The sequence below is a fragment of the Cyclopterus lumpus genome, chromosome 24 (assembly GCF_009769545.1).
Source record: "Cyclopterus lumpus isolate fCycLum1 chromosome 24, fCycLum1.pri, whole genome shotgun sequence".
Lineage (NCBI taxonomy): Eukaryota > Metazoa > Chordata > Actinopteri > Perciformes > Cyclopteridae > Cyclopterus > Cyclopterus lumpus.
In genome coordinates this window covers 2486256-2506255 of record NC_046989.1, presented here as the reverse complement: position 1 = coordinate 2506255, position 20000 = coordinate 2486256, and the positions used below count along the sequence as shown (strand labels likewise).

Genomic DNA, 20000 nt, shown 5'->3' with positions numbered 1-20000 from the left:
ACAATAGAGTGTGTGTTTTAAAACATGCTCGTCGGTTGTAATGTGTGTGTGTGCGTGCGTGCGTGTGACTGTGTGTGTGTGTGTGCGTGTGACTGTGTGTGTGTGTGTGTGTGTGACTGTGTGTGTGTGTGTGTGTGTGCGTGCGTCTGTGTGTGTCTGTGTGTGCTTGTGTGTGCGTGTGTGTGTGTGTGTGCGTGCGTGCGTGCGTGTGTGTGTGTGTCTGTGTGTGTGCGTGTGTGTGTGTGCGTGTCTGTGTGTCTGTGTGTGTGTGTGTGTGTGTTGCAGTAATGTCCTCTCTATAGGTCGTTCAGCTGATACACACACACACACAACATCCCAAACTTCTGCAAACACACAGTGGGTGTCACACAGCAGTGCATCATGGGTAAAGGAAACATCTGGATGGATTGAACTCTTTTCTCGTTTCCTTCTCTTGCTTTCTCCCCTCTCCTCTCTTGTTTCCTCCTCTCTTCTCTTGTTTCCTCCTCTCCTCTTTTCTCGTTTCCTTCTCTTGTTTTCTCGCCTCTCCTCTTTTGTTTCCTCCACTCCTCTTTTCTCGTTTCCTTCTCTTGCTTCCTTCTCCCCTCTCATCACTTGTTTCCTTCTCTCTTCTCTTGTTTCCTCCTCTCCTCTTTTCTCGTTTCCTTCTCTTGTTTTCTCTCCTCTCCTCTTTTGTTTCCTTCTCTCCTCTTTTCTCGTTTCCTTCTCTTGTTTTCTCGCCTCTCCTCTTTTGTTTCCTTCTCTCCTCTTTTCTCGTTTCCTTCTCTTGTTTTCTCGCCTCTCCTCTTTTGTTTCCTCCTCTCCTCTTTTCTCGTTTCCTTCTCTTGCTTCCTTCTCCCCTCTCCTCTCTTGTTTCCTTCTCTCTTCTCTTGTTTCCTCCTCTCCTCTTTTCTCATTTCCTTCTCTTGTTTTCTCTCCTCTCCTCTTTTGTTTCCTTCTCTCCTCCCCTCTTGTTTCCCTCGGTCCTATCATCTTTTGTTTCCTCCTCTCCTCTTTCTCCTCCCTCTTCCCCTGTCTCCTCCTCGTAGCCTCCTCTCCATCATCTCCATCTCCTCTCTTCTCGTCTCTTATGTTCTCCTCTCACCTCCCTCTTCTCTTCTTCTTTTACCTCCTTTCTTCTCCTCCTCCTCCTCCAGACTTAAAGTTTCACCGTGTGGTTTCTCGCCTCAGGCACGAAGATCTCCTCCTCACACACACACACACACACACACACACACACACACACACACACACATAGATCCATATATGAATTGAGTTATCTAACGTTATTGAGGCCTGTCATGTTGCGGTGGGATGTACGTTCGATGTTCAGATGGGGGGGAGATGTGTGTGTGTGTGTGTGTGTGTGTGTGGGGGGGGGGGGTCGTGTGTGCATAAATTATTCATCACCCCTTGAAATGCAAACGACAGCCGAGGCGAGGGAGCCGCCGCGCTATGTAGGCCATTTCCTATCTGCTGGAGGAGCGAGGGGCGGATTGAAGTGATGACTCGCCATCGACAGGAAGAGGAGGCGACGGCGAGGTCTTCTTCTATGGTTTTCCTCCCCGAGACCGAAGAAGAGAGCGGAAACGTTCCTACGTTAGTCGAAGTGGAACGTCTCCGTTATTATCGTCTGCTTCTAACGTCACGAACTTTTGGTTCTGTGTCGTCTAAAACTTTGTTTTAGTAAATTAAAGTTTATTTCTTCGTAAAAAAAAATAAACAGAATTCAAAAGATAAGGAAGTAAAATATTGTATTGTTATGGATTAAAACAAATCTTGTCATTAGCAGCTTTAAGGATGTATTATTAAAGCTCATAATATCTATTTACTAGATTACACCTGAACGCATCATAACAACTTCATCATTAACTTCAGCCAGTCCTCATTTTCACTGAGCAGAGCCTGAACGCATCATGAGAACGTTATCATTTACCTTCAGCCAGTCCTCATTTTAACTGAGCGGAGAATGAACGCACCACGAGAACACCTTCAGTCAGTCCTCATTTTCACTGAGCGGAGCCTGAACGCATCATGAAAACGTTATAATTTCCCTTCAGCCAGTACTCGTTTTCACTGAGCGGAGCCTGAACGCATCATGATAACTAAAGTTTGAAAGAAATAACCCCAACATGGATCTAATTTAAGACACTGTTGTGTTGCATTTATGGAAATTATTGTAATAATAAATAAACAAGCAACAATCAAACTCTGTAATGCCAATGAATGGCACTTGTCCCATTCTAAATTCCCGACCAATCATCTCTCACGACCTCCACGATGACATCGGGAAGGAGGAGCTAGGGATCGACTTCCAGGAACAAGAACGTTCACAAATAATGGCGTCCGAAGCGGCGCGTTTGATGCCGTGTTTATAAAGTTTCACCTTTGCCACGAACAACATCATTCTTCTTTCGCTTCGCGATGAAACCGTCGTGTTTTCGTCCCCGGCGCCCTTCGCCTGTCGGTTTGTGGACTCACGTTTTGAAGCTTCGAGAGTCCGTCGCCATCTTGTTTTCTCTTGCAACCGGAGAACAGGAAGTAACCCTATCTGGCCACGCGGAGCAGTGACGTGGAGATTGGGTATCACTTACTTACTCGGGGACCATGAAAAAGAGAGAAGCTGTGAAAAAAAGAAGTCTCAAGACTTTGATCACGCACTCATCTGCCTGCAGTCGTTACCGTGGGCGCAATGCACCCAACTCCTCACGCGGCAATGAGTCATCTGTGAGTCATTTTGCCCTGAGTTTTGCCTCTCGGGATGCCCTCGCTTGCCACCCTCAGCACGTCTCGTCATGACAACTGGAGTCGTTTACATTTCTGAGCTGCTGAAACACAATGTTTTCCTTTCTGCAACACAATTTAAATAGAAACACAATTACAGAACCAGTGAACAATAAAACATGTATATGTGTGTGCACATACATTGAATTTGTTTGTCGCACATATTTAAATTACTAATGACAGGATAAATATAAAAAGACATTAAAGACTCTTTTGTGTGGACATTTCCTGGCATTAAAGGGAGATTACTGGAGATGGTTCTTGTTTCTCAAGTCAATTACGACACGCCTACGTAATAATACCCCCCCCCCCCCCCGAAGCAAACGATGTGAAACACTTGATACTGAGTGAAGAAATGAGCCAAAACATTTTTTTTGAACAGAGCTAATTTATGTATAAATATGCAGATGCTCGTTGGCCTGTGGCGGCTCTCAGAGGGCTCCACTCGGGCTCCCTGTAATCAAATGATGCAGCAGGAGCGCACGAGATGTTGCCCGTCATCGTTTGTTTCACCCAGAGTGGAGACCGCGTTTCCCATCAGCCCCCTTGCCCCCCCCCCTCCCCCCCTTGCCCCCCTCCCCCTCCCGCTGATGATGATGATGATGATGATGATAAAACAGCAGATTGTGTTTTCCTCCACGTAACGATACAGAATTGTGGCTTCACTTTTTGTTATGTTGTGTGAGGAGACACAACCCAGCCTGTGTGTGTGTGTGTGTGTGTGTGTGTGTGTGTGTGTGCATCCTACGGGGAGGCGGCGTGTGTGTTTGGGATTCAGACCGCCGGCCTCACTGGATCTCAGCCCGCTGCAGACCTGAGCAGCATTTTAACAGCCAGCAGGCAGCTCAGAGCGCCTCGTGGCCCATTTCTACACACAGAGATACACACAGTACTACACACAGAGACACACACAGTACTACACACAGAGACACACACAGTACTACACACAGAGACACACACAGTACTACACACAGAGATACACACAGTACTACACACAGAGACACACACAGTACTACACACAGAGACACACACAGTACTACACACAGAGACACACACAGTACTACACACAGAGACACACACAGTACTACACACAGAGATACACACAGTACTACACACAGAGACACACACAGTACTACACACAGAGACACACACAGTACTACACACAGAGACACACACAGTACTACACACAGAGATACACACAGTACTACACACAGAGACACACACAGTACTACACACAGAGATACACACAGTACTACACACAGAGACACACACAGTACTACACACAGAGATACACACAGTACTACACACAGAGACACACACAGTACTACACACAGAGATACACACAGTACTACACACAGAGACACACACAGTACTACACACAGAGATACACACAGTGATGTACACACATATATACACACAGTACTACACACAGAGATACACACAGTGATGTACACACATATATACACACAGTACTACACACAGAGATACACACAGTGATGTACACACAGTGATGTATACACAAAGTACTACACACAGAGATACACACACTGTTACACACAGTACTACACACAGTGATACACACAGTGATGTACACACAATGATGTATACACAAAGTACTACACACAGAGACACACACAGTTTTTGATGTATTTGTCAGTTATTCTAACCTCACAATCTAACCCGGACTAGTTCACTAGCAGTTATTTTAGTTATTTTAGTTATTTTAGATATTTTAGTTATTTTAGTTATTTTAGATATTTTAGTTATTTTAGATATTTTAGATATTTTAGTTGTTTTAGTTATTTTAGTTATTTTAGTTATTTTAGATATTTTAGTTATTTTAGTTATTTTAGATATCTCCATGATCAGAATTGACAACATTTGAGACCAATTTTAATTATTATCTAATTATTATTATTATTATTATTATTATTATTATTATTATTTATTTATTTATTTACATACAAAAGCTGTATTTTAAAATATATTTTATGATATTGTTGTGTCGTGTTAATCATGACAATGAATAAATAAAAATATATTTATTTCTCTCACATCCTCTTCCATTCCTCATTCCTCCCTCCTCATTCCTCTTTCCTCCTTCCTCCTTCCTCCTTCCTCCCTCCTCATTCCTCTTTCCTCCTTCCTCCTTCCTCTTTCCTCCTTCCTCCTTCCTCTTTCCTCCTTCCTCATTCCTCTTTCCTCTTTCCTCTTTCCTCCTTCCTCTTTCCTCCTTCCTTATTCCTCTTTCCTCCTTCCTCCTTCCTCCTTCCTCATTCCTCCTTCCTTATTCCTCATTCCTCCTTCCTCATTCCTCTTTCCTTATTCCTATTTCCTTCTTCCATCTTCCTCCCTCCTCCCTCCTCATTCCTCCTTCCTCCTTCCTCATTCCTCCCTCCTCATTCCTCTTTCCTCCTTTCTCATTCCTCCTTCCTTATTCCTCTTTCATCTTTCCTCCTTCCTCCTTCCTCCCTCCTCATTCCTCCCTCCTCATTCCTCTTTCCTCCTTTCTCATTCCTCCTTCCTTATTCCTCTTTCCTCCTTCCTCCCTCCTCATTCCTCCTTCCTCATTCCTCCTTCCTCATTCCTCCTTCCTCCTTCCTAATTCCTCATTCCTCCTTCCTTATTCCTCATTCATCCTTCCTCCCTCCTCCCTCCTCATTCCTCCTTCCTCCTTCCTCCTTCCTCCCTCCTCCTTCCTCATTCCTCTGTCCATCTTCGTCTTCCTGTTTCCTCCCGTGTCCTCCTCCTCCTCCTCCTCCTCCTTCCTCATTCCTCTGTCCATCTTCGTCTTCCTGTTTACTCCCGTGTCCTCCTCCTCCTCCTCCTCCTCCTCCTCCTCTTCCTTTTCTTCCTGCCTCCTGAAACATCAGCGCTCACAGCGGGCCGTCGTAAACCACCCGCAGATCCTACCCACAATCCACCTCTCCCTTGTAATGAGGACGGCGGGCGCTCGCGGTGCAGAGTTCAAACACCGAGCAATTAAGACCAAGTTTGGGAATCGGTTTTGGCGGAAGAGGCGAGAAGAGCCGACGGTTCGATGCCGCGGTCGAGTGCTTGGCTCTGATGTCAATCTCTTTTTTTATATTTTTCAAGAGATAATTCTCTTTATTCTCTTTCTGGTCAGATCTTCACTGGACACACACACACACACACACACACACACACACACACACTCTGTAATGACATCTCACGCTTGGTTAGGACTCTGCTGCATCATTAGAGCCCTGGCAGCTGATGGATGGCACTGCGGCGCCCCTCAACCTGGCCGACCTTGGCCTCGCCACGGGCCCGAGGTCTGTACGGGTCACAAAAGATGTTGCTACCCGAGGAGGCTTACAGTGTTGACCTGTCAATCACCTTGTAGCCCCGCCCCTAAAGCATCCCCTTCTTTATGGTCTGTTTGACTCTAAATGTCCATAATTTACTAAATGAACATCACGCTGTATTGAAGAAGACTTGAAACTAGAGATTGAGACCAAAAACTAATGTTTACAATGTTTACTGAGGGAATACATCAAGAGAAGTAGAGTCATTTATATAGACTTCTATACAACCAGAGGAGTCGCCCCCTGGTGGTCAGGAGAGAGAATGCAGCTTTAACACATGAAGCTTAGACTTCTATACAACCAGAGGAGTCGCCCCCTGGTGGTCAGGAGAGAGAATGCAGCTTTAACACATGAAGCGTAGACTTCTATACAACCAGAGGAGTCGCCCCCTGGTGGTCAGGAGAGAGAATGCAGCTTTAACACATGAAGCGTAGACTTCTATACAACCAGAGGAGTCGCCCCCTGGTGGTCAGTAGAGAGAATGCAGCTTTAACACATGAAGCGTAGACTTCTATACAACCAGAGGAGTCGCCCCTGGTGGTGAGGAGAGAGAATGCAGCTTTAACACATGAAGCATAGACTTCTATACAACCAGAGGAGTCGCTCCCTGATGGTCAGGAGAGAGAATGCAGCTTTAACAAATGAAGCGTAGACTTCTATACAACCAGAGGAGTCGCCCCCTGGTGGTCAGGAGAGAGAATGCATCTTTAACACATGAAGCATAGACTTCTATACAACCAGAGGAGTCGCTCCCTGATGGTCAGGAGAGAGAATGCAGCTTTAACACATGAAGCGTAGACTTCTATACAACCAGAGGAGTCGCCCCCTGGTGGTCAGTAGAGAGAATGCAGCTTTAACACATGAAGCGTAGACTTCTATACAACCAGAGGAGTCGCCCCCTGGTGGTCAGGAGAGAGAATGCAGCTTTAACACATGAAGCATAGACTTCTATACAACCAGAGGAGTCGCCCCCTGGTGGTCAGTAGAGAGAATGCAGCTTTAACACATGAAGCATAGACTTCTATACAACCAGAGGAGTCGCCACCTGGTGGTCAGTAGAGAGAATGCAGCTTTAACACATGAAGCATAGACTTCTATACAACCAGAGGAGTCGCCCCCTGGTGGTCAGGAGAGAGAATGCAGCTTTAACACATGAAGCATAGACTTCTATACAACCAGAGGAGTCGCCCCCTGGTGGTCAGTAGAGAGAATGCAGCTTTAAGACATGAAGCATAGACTTCTATACAACCAGAGGAGTCGCCCCCTGGTGGTCAGGAGAGAGAATGCAGCTTTAACACATGAAGCATAGACTTCTATACAACCAGAGGAGTCGCCCCCTGGTGGTCAGTAGAAAGAATGCAGCTTTAAGACATGAAGCATAGACTTCTATACAACCAGAGGAGTCGCCCCCTGGTGGTCAGGAGAGAGAATGCAGCTTTAAGACATGAAGCATAGACTTCTATACAACCAGAGGAGTCGCCCCCTGGTGCTCAGTAGAGAGAATGCAGCTTTAACACATGAAGCATAGACTTCTATACAACCAGAGGAGTCGCCCCCTGGTGGTCAGTAGAGAGAATGCAGCTTTAACACATGAAGCATAGACTTCTATACAACCAGAGGAGTCGCCCCCTGGTGGTCAGTAGAGAGAATGCAGCTTTAACACATGAAGCATAGACTTCTATCAGCTCCTCTCGCTGATGTCACATTCTCAATACTTGAATAACTGATTTGTTAGTTTTATTGAATTTGTTGAGGATTAGTAAAATAATATTTTGACCTCATTTTAATAAGAAGTCACATGTTTCCCTCAGTAATTGAACTCGTAGAAAAAACAAATAATTAATAATTAACTCCCTCGTCAAGGGAGTAAAAATCACCTTTCTGTATTTCCAGCCTCTCGTTACACAAATAATAAATCCCACGAATAGTCAATAAGTTCAAGGTTTTTTCTACATAATGAGTTTTACTTTCAGGCCAGAATTTAGATTTTTTTTTTTCCTCATTTAATCAAGAGTAGGCGTCATAATCTCCAAATGCATGAAAATCCTCCCAAAAATGTTGCAGTAATAAACTTCTGGATGGCTGCAGGGAAGCAACCAGACGGGGGCGCGAATCGATCGAGCCGGGAGACGAGATAACGAAGCCCCCGACGACGGGAACCGGCCGATAGTCGATACACCGATGAAGGAATGATGATGATGATGATGATGATGATGATGATGTCCTTAAGCACAACACTTTAAAGGGTCATTTCACTCAATTAAAAGGCTGCTGCAACTCGGAAATGAAGGTAAAAAAACAACAAAACACACAATATAAATTAATTAATATTCATAGAAACAGGTTCCTATGTAAGTGTTGCATTCAGAGAAACCTGCTTTGTAATTAATATAAAAAATAATACATAGTAATACTAATCTGTGCGAGGTTGAAAGGTGCAATGAAATCTTTCACTTTCATGTGCCCATATATTTTCGTGTTAATTAGTCTGATTAATAGCGTGATTAATTAAAGTAATGTGGCGGTTTTCCTCCTCAGGAAAGGAAGCGAGGAGAGTGAACGAGGAGACGAGATGAGGAACTCCTTCGTTTCAAAGGGTTCAACAGGTATTTTCTCCTCTTTTTTCTTTATTTTTCCACCGTCGTGAATTGAAAGTCAACTTTATTTCCACATTCGATATTCGGGGGAAAACATTTCTGGGATGAAGCCAGTAGGGGGGGGAAACAAAAGTGGACGATGGAGGTCATGTGACCTCAGACGAGACCCAACATGGCCGTCACTCTTAACTCTAGGTTTCTCTTTGTCGAGCCGCCGCATGAAGCTTTTCCTTTTCGAACATCCTCCGCTCCGTGTCAGACGTCTTTCTTTCTTTCTCGTTGTTGTTGTTGTTGTTGTTGTTGTTGGCGTGAGCGAGTGCCTCGACCCCGGCAGAACATTCCGGTTCACTCGAGATGCCGTCGGTCTAAAGATTGACGAAAGCCCTCTAAGTGAAGCTGTGCGCAGGATGTTTCTAATGTCTGGTTTGTTAAGTTTCTTAGCAGCCGGCCCGGCCTCGCCCCTCCAGCGGGGCGGCGGTGGACCGATGCCAGAGCTCGGTCTGCCGAGGAGGCGCGCTAACGAGGCTCAGCCAGCGAGGAGGTGAAGCTGCTGCGGGGCGACCTTTGACCTCTCTCTCTCTCTCAGGCTGGAGCTGCCTCTGGCGGGGTCGCGCCGCCCCCCCACGCTCGCCGTGAGGCAGCGGTCGGGGTCAGAGCGAGGAACCCCGAGCCCTCCGTCCTGCCGTGTTCCAGCATCGAACGCCGACCGATCGACCGGCCGCAGGAGGACGGAGGAGGGAAGGGAGCGAGGGAGGGAAGGAGGGAAGGAGGGAAGGAGGGGGGAGTCTGGAACCTTCTCTCGGTTCTCCTTCAGCAGAAACAAAGCGGATCATGTTTCACAAACATTTACAGTTGGCCCGCCCGAAGGGAAGGAGACGAGAAGCAGTGCTGGAAAAAGTACTGAGATACTTTACTGAAGTAAGAAATATGTCAAAATACTCTGAACAGCGTACTTCAGTAAAAGTACGTCAAAAAGTACTTCAAGTTACAATCTGGAAGATCTTCTGTGTTTTACGCCCATACGACGTCATTGTGAGCTAAAGCTGCTACAATGTTAGCGTAGCCTAGCAACGCTCGGAACAATCTACATTACGAGGTTATCGTGAGCGTTGCTAAAGCTGCTACAATGTTAGCGTAGCCTAGCAACGCTCGGAACAATCTACATTACGAGGTTATCGTGAGCGTTGCTAAAGCTGCTACAATGTTAGCGTAGCCTAGCAACGCTCGGAACAATCTACATTACGAGGTTATCGTGAGTGTTGCTAAAGCTGCTACAATGTTAGCGTAGCCTAGCAACACTCGGAACAATCTACATTACGAGGTTATCGTGAGCGTTGCTAAAGCTGCTACAATGTTAGCGTAGCCTAGCAACGCTGGGGCTTTTTGGCTTAATTTGTATCCGTTTATTGAAATAAAATGTATCATTTTTAAGCTTGTTGGGAACTTGGTGACATGTCAATAAAATATACTTCTTTAGGTCTCACTTCCCTCCTCATCTTCATCTCCTCTCATTCATTCCTTCTCTCCTTCCCTTTCCTCCTCGTTTCCTTCATCCCTTCTCTACATCCATTTCCTCATCATCTCCTTCTCTTTCATCCATTCTCTCCATCCCTTTCCTCCTCATCTCCTTCTTTCATCCCTTCTCTCCTTCCCTTCCCCATCTTCATCTCCTTCTCTCCTTCCCTTCCTCCTCATCTTCATCTCCTTCTCTTCCCTCCTCGTCTTCATCTCCTTCCCTTTCTTCATCTCCTTCTCTCCTTCCCTTCTTCCTCATCTTCATCTCCTTCTCTTCCCTCCTCGTCTTCATCTCCTTCCCTTTCTTCGTCTTCATCTCCTTCCCTCCCCTCTTCCCCATAATAAGTATGTGTTCCCAGTTACAGTCTGCTGGTCTTACTGGGAGCAGATTGGTTTTGTGGTTTATCAGGTTCACACTTTAATCTTTTCATGTAGTTTGAAAATCGGAGATGATTTTAAACAATAAGCATCAAGTGAGGTCTTTGTCTGCAGTCGACCTGGAGCTCCTCCTGGTGGACGGTGACTGCATTGCACCTGACTCCTCTTAGGAGATTCTTATTCTCCTCCTTTCCTCATCCCTTCCCTTTCCTCCTCGTCTTTATCTCCTTCTCTCCTTCCCTTTCCTCCTCGTCGTCTTTATCTCCTTCTCTTTCATCCCTTCTCTCCTTCCCTTCCCTCATCTTCATCTCCTTCCCTCATCGTCTTTATCTCCTACTCTGCTTCCCATTCCTCCTCCTCTCCTCTCCTTCATCTCCTCATCTCCTCTTTCAGCCCTTCCTCCTCCCCTCCCTCTCTCTCTCTCCTTCCCTTCCCTCCTCAGAGGAAACGTCACACGGTCATAAAACACTAACGAGGCGACTGAAGCAGAAAACGTTTATTCGGAGTGAAAAACACAAATAAAAGATAAATAAGTCAGACTTTGTCTCTAAGCCGGTCTCCTCTCCTGGGAAGCCTTCGCCGCTCCTTCCCTCGACAGTCTGTCGGCCTCCTCGTTGCCGCGGTAACCGGCGTGACCTGGAATGTGCAGCTGGAGGAAAGAAAAGATCATTTTCCTCACCGGTAAAGCCATCGAGTGTCACTCCAGCTCACCTGATGACCTTTGACCTCTTGTTACGGTTAGTCAGATTTATGAACAATGTTATTTAAAAAAAAAAAATTAAATAAAATAAAGTCAAGTATCTTTATCCAACTTTCACCAGCTGGCATGTGCCTCTAGCGCCCCCTTGTGGCCTCTTTCCTCCCACAAATCAAACCACTAAAAACGGGTCTAAAAATAAAAATAGCCTTTTCTCATAAATGCATAAAATATTACTCTTAATGAAGCAGCGATGTGACACACATATTTAGTATATTAGAGTACCACAAGCCGTGCCTCTGGACTAAAAGGAAGCGGATATTTACCCAGACCACCTCCAGCTCCGCGTTCAGCCGGTCCAGCTTCACGAAGTCCTCTTTGTTGGTGATGGGACCTCCGGATTTCAGCCGCCAGCCGTTCAGCTTCCAGGTCTTCACCCAGCTGGTCACACCTGCAGCGAACGCACCGCGAGACTTCAACCTCACGGAGGCCTGGACCACGAAGGGGGTTCAACAAGACCCGATCTGGCTCAACTAACCCCCGACGACGCGGATCCCGCTAAGCCGGCTACGACTCCCCGGGTTTCTCAATCTAGCCGTTCACGTTAAGGGGCGGGGTTTGCAGCATTTGACCAATCAACAAACAAGAGGAGGTTAAAACTGCAAAAACGCAGGAAGGACGTCTGGCTTTTAAATCTGGATCAACCTCTTTGTACTCGTGTCATCGTTTCCCATGAGCCTTGACGGTCAGTCGGCTCTACTTTCATAGCGGTTTACCAACGAATCCTGATCGTGGCCCCGGCCCCCAGCGCTCACCGTTGATGGTGAACTTGCTGTCGCTGTAGAGGACCAGCTTCTTGAGGCCGTTCTCTTTGGCTTGCTCCAGCGCTTTGCAGGCCGCCTGGTTCCCCCCCCCACACACACACACACACACAAAAACAGGACAGTTGAACACACAGCCGCGTCCCAACAGGTGCACGGAGACTAAAACGCTCCAGAAGGTTCTGCACATTTTACCTGGACTTCTGCTCGCTGGTTGGTTTGTCTTCCCAGCAGCGGCTCAGCGGCGTTTCTGCAGGAAAAAAGCAAACAGATTAAAAATCATCTAAAAGTCAAGAAAGGCGACTCCACACGATGTGTGCTTGTGCGTGCGTGTGCGTGTGCGTGTGCGTGTGTGTGTGTGTGTGTGTGTTCTCACAGCGGGTGGTTGTGGCCCCAGTACACTCCGATGCCGGCTCGGGCGCCCTTCTGTCCGTTTTTCGAGCAGCAACCGTCGGTGTAAACGACCACGGCGTCGCCTGAGCGGACCGGAGCGATTCACTTTTCATTTAAAAAAATCTTTCCTCCATTTTTTACTTCTACGGAGAACACGGTGCGCTCGCTAGCAGGTAAAAGAATCCGTTTACATCTGCCACATTAAATCAATCTCCCCTCCAACCGTCTTACCCATGTACGTGAATCCGTCGGCGCTCTCCGAAGACGAGCTCTCCGCCTGTCTGACCCGCTTGGACGGGGACGACTGCTCCTCCGCCTTCTGGGCCGAGTGAAGCCTCTTCCTGCCGAGGGGGATGTACTCCAGAGGCTCCGGGCCTCTTTTAGGGAGCAGAGCGTCGGCCGACTCCACGCGCTGGGCGACTGAAAGCGGAAAAAAAACATGCACATGAAGTGGACTTTTTTTTTTTTTTTTTGAGAGAGAGATTGTTTGTAGTTATTTAGAATTATAGGACACACATCTGCTACGGGAGGGTTTTATTTATTATTGAAATTACAGCCACTAGAACACATGTTGTTTACCTTTTTTCACCTCTGGAACAGGAGATGGTTCGACCCCTCTGAAGAACGCCCAGGCGTCTTTCTCTGATAGAAACTTCTTAAAAGAGGCGGCTGGGAATTTTTCCACCTGCCGCTTACATTCAACCCTAAATAACAGTTTTTGGGGGGGGGGGGGGGGGGGGGGGGAATCAACAATCTGAACATGGCTCCTGCTAATCTTTTTTTATCAGTACAGATGTTGTGATGCTCTTCTATACATTTGGTGGCGCAAACCTAAAATAGAATTGAGACCATTTTAAGTGTAGCAACGCCCACCGCAGTGCGTGCGTGTGCGCGTGCGTGTGTTTTGATGGAGGACATTTAATATCAGTAAAATGTGCGTCGCTCCCACACCCGATATCTGAATGGAATGTGAACGCAACGCGCGTGAACGGGATCGATAACTTGGGGTGTTCTTCTCACGGCCACGTGTCCGCACGGTCTCACCAGGAAGCGTAGACTCCGGGCGTGAAGCCCCTCTGCACCGCGTAGAAGAACTTGCCCTTCGCCATGTCGTCCGCGGCGCTGCAGAAGGTCCTGCGTGCTGCTCTGCAAAGAGACGGCAGCCTCCACATCACCAAACGGGGGCGGCCGACATGGCCGACGTCAGCTCCAAACGCAATTGAATATCTTTAAATCTGATGTGTGTTTTTGCTATTTAAAAACCAACAAACAAATTCAGCAGCGCAGCCGTGAAAAAGATGCCAAAACTGCTGAATAAGCAACAACAAAAAACACTAATAAAAGTATTTATAATCTATTAAGTCCTAATTAAAGTGCAGCGACACAGAAAAGACCAAGAAACGTAAAAAGTAATGTTGACAACACGGCCGACACCAACTCTCGCGATGTTCTTATCCTCTCAGAACGTGATCTCAAACAACTCTCGCGATGGCCAAAAGGGGACGAGCGTATTGGATGAAACCAACTCTCGCGATGTTCTCATCCCCTTCAGAACGTGGACTTGTACAACTCTCGCGTTAGCCAAATGGGACGCGCGCATTGGATAAAAAAAAACAACTCTCGCGATGTTCTCACCCGCCTCAGAACGTTGAACTCGTACAACTCTCGCGTTAGCCAAATGGGACGCGCGTTTGGATTAAACCAACTCTCGCGATGGTCCGGTCTCTTCCTTGGCCGTCGTTGACAGAGGTTAGTCGTGCTACTTTTCACGGGACTCGCTTTCCCACCTTTAAATGTGCTTTAATGTCGTCAAATCTTCGCGTGAACCCGCCGCAACGCGCCTCAAGGCTCGGATACGTTAGATTACGCTCTTCGTGGCGGCGGATGGCTGTTTTATACGACGAAATGCAACGTAGTGGAGACGCTCCGGGGAATGGCGTTCTTCTATCGGGGAGTGACGCCAGCTAGCAGGCCCCGAACTCCTACTAGCTAACCTCTACTTTAGCCTCCATCGCCTTAAAGTAGAGGCTCTTTGGTGGCTTCGCGTCTCGTTTCTCGGTGATATACGTTTCCCTCAAAGTGTCGCTCATATCGGCTCCACTGGCGGCCATCTTTTGAGCTGCCCTTTTTAGCCTCGCTGGGGTACATGCTGGTTTAGCAGCAGCTCCTGCGGGATCCATGCGGATAACTAACGTGTGTTGTGTTTCTCTCCTCAGACACAACGGCCATGTTCAGTACCAGCGCCAAAATAGTGAAGCCGAATGGCGAAAAGCCGGACGAGTTCGAGTCTGGGATCTCCCAGGTAAGAAGACCGTGTTTCAGGTGGTTTACACGTGCCCTATGTTTGTATTCTGTAGTCAGGCTGCTTGTATTGTGTCTGTATATTTGTACTACTTGCACTGTAATGATCCTTCATTGGAAGTTAAAGATGTCTTTAAATTGAATCGCATGTTTTTGTCCCAGGGACCTCCCAGAAGTTGTGTTACCCAGAAATACTAAAAAGCCACATAGCTGATATTTCTGTAAATGTAGCCTTCATTTAACAGGATGTTCCTTATTTAGAATTTAAAGATCTCTTACGTATCGAGCCAAGAATAGCAGCAACAATGCACAGAAGTGGAAGTTTTGCAACAATAACTAACACAATCACTTTGGCTTGCTGGCTGAATTTAACAGTTTTAAGAGATGAGCGTGATGCATTGTGTGTCTGTAGAATTGTACTTTTCGTACTGTAATTATCCATCGTGGTATAATATGAATTCAGAAATGTTTAGGTAAATTACATGTTTTTGTCCAGAGACTTTCAAAATTGTCACCCAGAAATACTACACTTTATTTTCAACAACTGGCCGACAGTCGCCCCCTAACAGCCACATGGCTGGTACTTCTGTCCACTCTAAGTTAAGATACAACTCAAATTTATATATTGAGCCTTTATTTAACGTGGTTCTGCCTCAATATCTAATACAAAGGATATAAACCTCAAAGGGGAGTTTTTTAAAGTGTCTGTAGGGGGTTGAAGGCTGGATTAAAAAGTGTATTTACACTCTTGTCTCGTGGACAGTGATGAATAAAGAAAGCTGACTTGACTTTGTCTCCCTGCAGGCTCTACTCGAGCTGGAGATGAACTCCGACCTCAAGGCTCAGCTGAGAGAGCTGAACATCGCTGCAGCAAAGGTAGGACGACGATTCCTCCGTCTATATATATATATATATATATATATGCGTGTTTTTTTAAACTACCCGACGTGGTCATCCAGCGAGGTTGCTCTCCTGGCTCTGTCCTGGTGGCGTATGGGAGCGTAGCTTTCGAGCTGAGACGTACATTCCCGTTCCACGACGTCGGAGACTAAGCTCCGCCTCCCGGCCGTTGGTCGGTGAGGACGTGGCGTCCTGCATATTCCTACATCTTCCCAGAGTCCTTTGGGGCTGTGACTGGGGGGCTAAACCATGCAGTGCACAGCATTTTAATGTGTCATTTAAACTCGAGTGTCTCCCACAGTAGCGCGTACGTCCTGAAATCATCCAAATGGACTTGATGGTTGTTTTCTCGCGTAGAAGTTGAACTCGTATCAAGCCGTCTTTGTTTCTTTGAAAGGAAATCGAAGTCGGTGGCAGCAGGAAAGCCATCATCATCTTCGTTCCCGTTCCTCAGCTGAAGTCCTTCCAGAAGATTCAGGTGCGTCTGGTGAGGGAGCTGGAGAAGAAGTTCAGCGGAAAGCACGTAGTCTTCATTGCACAGGTGAGGATGAAGAAGTCTGCCGTGGGTAAATACTGCAGGGGTGTTTAGGGGGGAGGGGGTCCGAGTCATGTGGTGACCTTCCTGAGGAGGTCCTGGAGTTCACTCATCTCCTCCAGTCGACCCATCTCGTGGCATCAGAACCATCTTTGTGGCTGTGTGATCGACGCTGTGATGTTTAAAATGTCGGCAACGACCTTCAATCGTCTTCTCTGAAACTGAGTTTCTGAAACGGTGAATTGGGGACGGTGTGAAATGAGTTTTTCTGTGTGTCCCGACGTGGTCATCCAGCGAGGTTGCTCTCCTGGCTCTGTCCTGGTGGCGTATGGGAGCGTAGCTTTCGAGCTGAGACGTACATTCCCGTTCCACGACGTCGGAGACTAAGCTCCGCCCCCTGGCCGCAGGTCGGTGAGGACGTGGCGTCCTGCATATTCCTACATCTTCCCAGAGTCCTTTGGGGCCGTGACTGGGGGGCTAAACCATGCAGTGCACAGCACTTTACCATTTTAAAATCATTTGGGAGATTAAAGTTGAGCGTTGATGGTTTGCTGAAGTTCGTAATAGTTTAAATATTTATCGCGTCTAATAGGAAAAAAAACCAAGTGGTTACGGCGAAAGTTTATGAAAACATCTTCTGTTTTGGACTTTGAAGCCGTCGAGTAGAACTAAGGATCGTGAATGTCGGCAGCTTATTTCCAGAATATCAGTCCGACTCGGCTGCCTTTCGGTTAACAAACTATTCCTGTTCTTGAATAATTTCAGTTTAAATGTTTTTTTGTGTGATTTGGAGATTAATGAGTCGTCGGTGTTTGTTTTTATTGTGTTTTTCCCCTTCAGAGGAGAATTCTGCCCAAACCCACCAGGAAAAGCCGCATCAAGAATAAGCAGAAGCGTCCCAGGAGGTGAGCAATAATATTACATATTTAATAAATTGCACTTTGGTGAACACTAACAAGGCCGTGGGACATTATTATGAGGCCATCATCAATAACTGGCTTCATGGAAACGTAATGAGTTTATTTAAATAATTGGGTCAGTCGAGTCAAATCTATGCCCAAAATAATTCGCCGGTTGCAGCTTCTGAACTGAGAATATCGTCTTTCTTGGTCGCCTGACGGTGAACGAACGTCTTCGGCTCAAACGAGTCGTCGAGTGAAGCTTTCGGGGGGCACATTTTGTGATTTTGAGTTCTGTATGAATTAAACTACCCGACGTGGTCATCCAGCGAGGTTGCTCTCCTGGCTCTGTCCTGGTGGCGTATGGGAGCGTAGCTTTCGAGCTGAGACGTACATTCCCGTTCCACGACGTCGGAGACTAAGCTCCGCCCCCCTGGCCGTTTGGTCGGTGAGGACGTGGCGTCCTGCATATTCCTACATCTTCCCAGAGTCCTTTGGGGCCGTGACTGGGGGGCTAAACCATGCAGTGCACAGCATTTTATTTTATCAGATTCATCAGAAGTAAGCAAATTTGTAGTAACTTTTACCAGAAGAATCAACCCCCCCAAAAAAATGGTATTCTAAAAAGATCTTCATTGTGCAAATTTGTTTACTGCCAAATGTACAATGTCTTAATGCAAGTTAAGCTAATTTGTCTGATTTGGGGTTTTCTTCAATCTGCCAAAAGATTTCCAGTTAATCGCTGAAAACGGAGATACGTTTCCTCCCGTCTGAAGTGACGTCTTCAACTGTTTAGACAGAAGATATTTAATTACTAATCCTAAACGTGATTTATTTGATCACCTCTTTCAGAATATTAACTGTTAACTGACTGCACGTAACTCTTGAGTGTCGCGCGTTGACGTAGTTCTGGGTTCCTCCCTCAGCCGCACCCTGACCGCGGTCCACGACGCCATCTTGGAGGACCTGGTGTTCCCCAGCGAGATCGTCGGCAAGAGGATCCGAGTCAAACAGGACTGCAGCCGGCTCATCAAGGTCCACCTGGACAAGGCGCAGCAGAACAACGTGGAGCACAAAGTGAGTCGTTCCTCCGTGAAAAGAGTGCTTTCTTTCAATAATTCCACCACTTATCAGTCAGAAGCTGCAAAAAAATAATATATACTCTTATTAGATTTTCATCTTTCAGACAGTCCTTGAACGCATCGCATGTGTGAAGCTTCTGTCAGAAAAAAAGCAGCCAAAATGAAGCTTAACATTGTGATATTTCATCAATTATATTCTACGCGTCTGCTTTGGGATTCGGGGTTTTCCCCCCCGACCGACAATTTACAATTACTCATAAGAGTAAATCAAAAGCATCAAATATTTGTAAACATTGCTTGAGCTTTACTAGATTGTCCATATTTAATAATAATAAATAAATGTACATGTTGCTGCTCCAACGTCAGGGTTTTAAAGTGCAGTTCTGAACCAAAAGTGATCACATCTTGAACTAAAATAGACCGGAGTTGTTGAAGCAGTCGCCGTACAATCAGAAGATGGTATTTCCCCGACGCCGTGTGCCGTGATTGGCCGGTGTGTCCCGACGTGGTCATCCAGCGAGGTTGCTCTCCTGGCTCTGTCCTGGTGGCGTATGGGAGCGTAGCTTTCGAGCTGAGACGTACATTCCCGTTCCACGACGTCGGAGACTAAGCTCCGCCCCCTGGCCGCAGGTCGGTGAGGACGTGGCGTCCTGCATATTCCTACATCTTCCCAGAGTCCTTTGGGGCCGTGACTGGGGGGCTAAACCATGCAGTGCACAGCACTTTAATGTGTGAGAATTTAAAATGTGTAGGAAACTTTATGGTTTTGTCTTTTTAATATTCAATTCGACTCTTTTCCCACTCATTTACATTATTTTATTTGTACTAACGTGATGTTTTGTTGGTCTTCTTCCAGGTGGAGACTTTCTCTGGCGTCTACAAGAAACTCACCGGCAAAGACGTCGTTTTCGAATTCCCTGAATTCCAGCTCTAAATGCCCGATGACTAAATAAATTTGTTTACTGTCACTGTTTGTTTCTGTCTGTGTTTTTTTTACTTCTTGAAGGAGAGAATCTGCTAAAGATTACTGAACGTTACTTATAAATACTGTACCGTTAGTTATTTCCCTCTGGCGCCACCTTCAGGACAAACGTGGGACTTTCTCACCACTTTAATAGAGACCAAGTTGAACGTTTTCATTTAACGGCTGTTTTCTGCCCTCAATGAGCGTTACAGCTTTAACGTTACTTTATATTGAACTGTTGAGTTGGATGTTGTGGATCAGTGGTTAGTCTTTCAATCAGGACCGGAGGTTTGATCCCGTAAGTTGTGTCCTTGAGCAAAACACTTGACCCCGAATAGATGTGTGTGTGTGTAAATGTAAGTCACTTTGGATAAAAGAGTCAGCTTAATGTATTGTTACATTAATGTGTTGAGCTCTGTTTGATTAAATGTAATGTATTGATACATGTGTATCAATACATTACAGTTTATTAAACGTAATGTATTGATACATTAATGTGTATCAATACAGTTTGATGAATGAATTCATTAAATTTAATGTATTGATACATTAATGTGAGTTCAGTTTGCTTAATGCATTTATTGGACGTATTTAGTTTGCTTGCAAAGTAACTGAATGTGTCATAAACATGTTTCCTCATCAGGTGAAACAAAGATTTAAAGGAGCCGTCACTGTTATCAAACTAACAAGAATCAGAACAACGTTTCTCAATGATGCGTTCAGGTGCTGTCAGACAAATTAGCTTTCCTTTTTTCCCCCCCCGAAGTCCCATGTTGGAATGTGTGAAAGTTAAGAACTTCTTTTTAAATATAAATGTTCACAAGAT

General features: G+C 46.1%; 2 protein-coding genes and 4 non-coding genes across 6 annotated transcripts; 5 read left to right on the top strand and 1 right to left on the bottom strand.

Annotated features, from left to right (window-relative positions):
• Positions 1 to 11063: 11063 nt before the first annotated feature.
• rnaseh1 (ribonuclease H1) lies at positions 11064 to 13972 on the bottom strand. Its single transcript, XM_034528313.1, has 8 exons — positions 13538 to 13972; positions 13073 to 13197; positions 12725 to 12913; positions 12477 to 12576; positions 12296 to 12350; positions 12095 to 12179; positions 11606 to 11730; positions 11064 to 11231 (listed from the first exon to the last, which is right to left on the bottom strand). Exons 1-8 carry the CDS (start codon positions 13663 to 13665, stop codon positions 11130 to 11132), a joined length of 909 nt encoding a protein of 302 aa, XP_034384204.1. The 5' UTR covers positions 13666 to 13972; the 3' UTR covers positions 11064 to 11129.
• Positions 13973 to 14192: 220 nt separating this feature from the next.
• On the top strand, positions 14193 to 19178 carry rps7 (ribosomal protein S7). The gene is made up of 7 exons (XM_034528331.1): positions 14193 to 14242; positions 14710 to 14795; positions 15599 to 15670; positions 16092 to 16235; positions 17070 to 17134; positions 18055 to 18205; positions 19067 to 19178. Exons 2-7 carry the CDS (start codon positions 14721 to 14723, stop codon positions 19142 to 19144), a joined length of 585 nt encoding a protein of 194 aa, XP_034384222.1. The 5' UTR covers positions 14193 to 14242; positions 14710 to 14720; the 3' UTR covers positions 19145 to 19178.
• Positions 15737 to 15958, top strand: LOC117727913. Its single transcript, XR_004609074.1, has one exon. It is a non-coding gene; the product is annotated as a small nucleolar RNA SNORA73 family (small nucleolar RNA).
• LOC117727912 lies at positions 16507 to 16728 on the top strand. Its single transcript, XR_004609073.1, has one exon. It is a non-coding gene; the product is annotated as a small nucleolar RNA SNORA73 family (small nucleolar RNA).
• On the top strand, positions 17441 to 17664 carry LOC117727914. The gene has a single exon (XR_004609075.1). It is a non-coding gene; the product is annotated as a small nucleolar RNA SNORA73 family (small nucleolar RNA).
• On the top strand, positions 18711 to 18932 carry LOC117727911. Its single transcript, XR_004609072.1, has one exon. It is a non-coding gene; the product is annotated as a small nucleolar RNA SNORA73 family (small nucleolar RNA).
• Positions 19179 to 20000: the final 822 nt, after the last annotated feature.

Coding starts and splice junctions, on each gene's coding strand:
- rnaseh1 (XM_034528313.1), bottom strand. CDS start 13,665: ATGTGGAGGCTGCCGTCTCTTTGCAGAGCAGCACGCAGGACCTTCTGC. Junction 13,198..13,537: donor CCCGGAGTCTACGCTTCCTG/GTGAGACCGTGC, acceptor ACTGTTATTTAG/GGTTGAATGTAAGCGGCAGG. Junction 12,914..13,072: donor TGTTCCAGAGGTGAAAAAAG/GTAAACAACATG, acceptor TTCCGCTTTCAG/TCGCCCAGCGCGTGGAGTCG.
- rps7 (XM_034528331.1), top strand. CDS start 14,721: ATGTTCAGTACCAGCGCCAAAATAGTGAAGCCGAATGGCGAAAAGCCG. Junction 14,796..15,598: donor TCGAGTCTGGGATCTCCCAG/GTAAGAAGACCG, acceptor GTCTCCCTGCAG/GCTCTACTCGAGCTGGAGAT. Junction 18,206..19,066: donor AGAACAACGTGGAGCACAAA/GTGAGTCGTTCC, acceptor GTCTTCTTCCAG/GTGGAGACTTTCTCTGGCGT.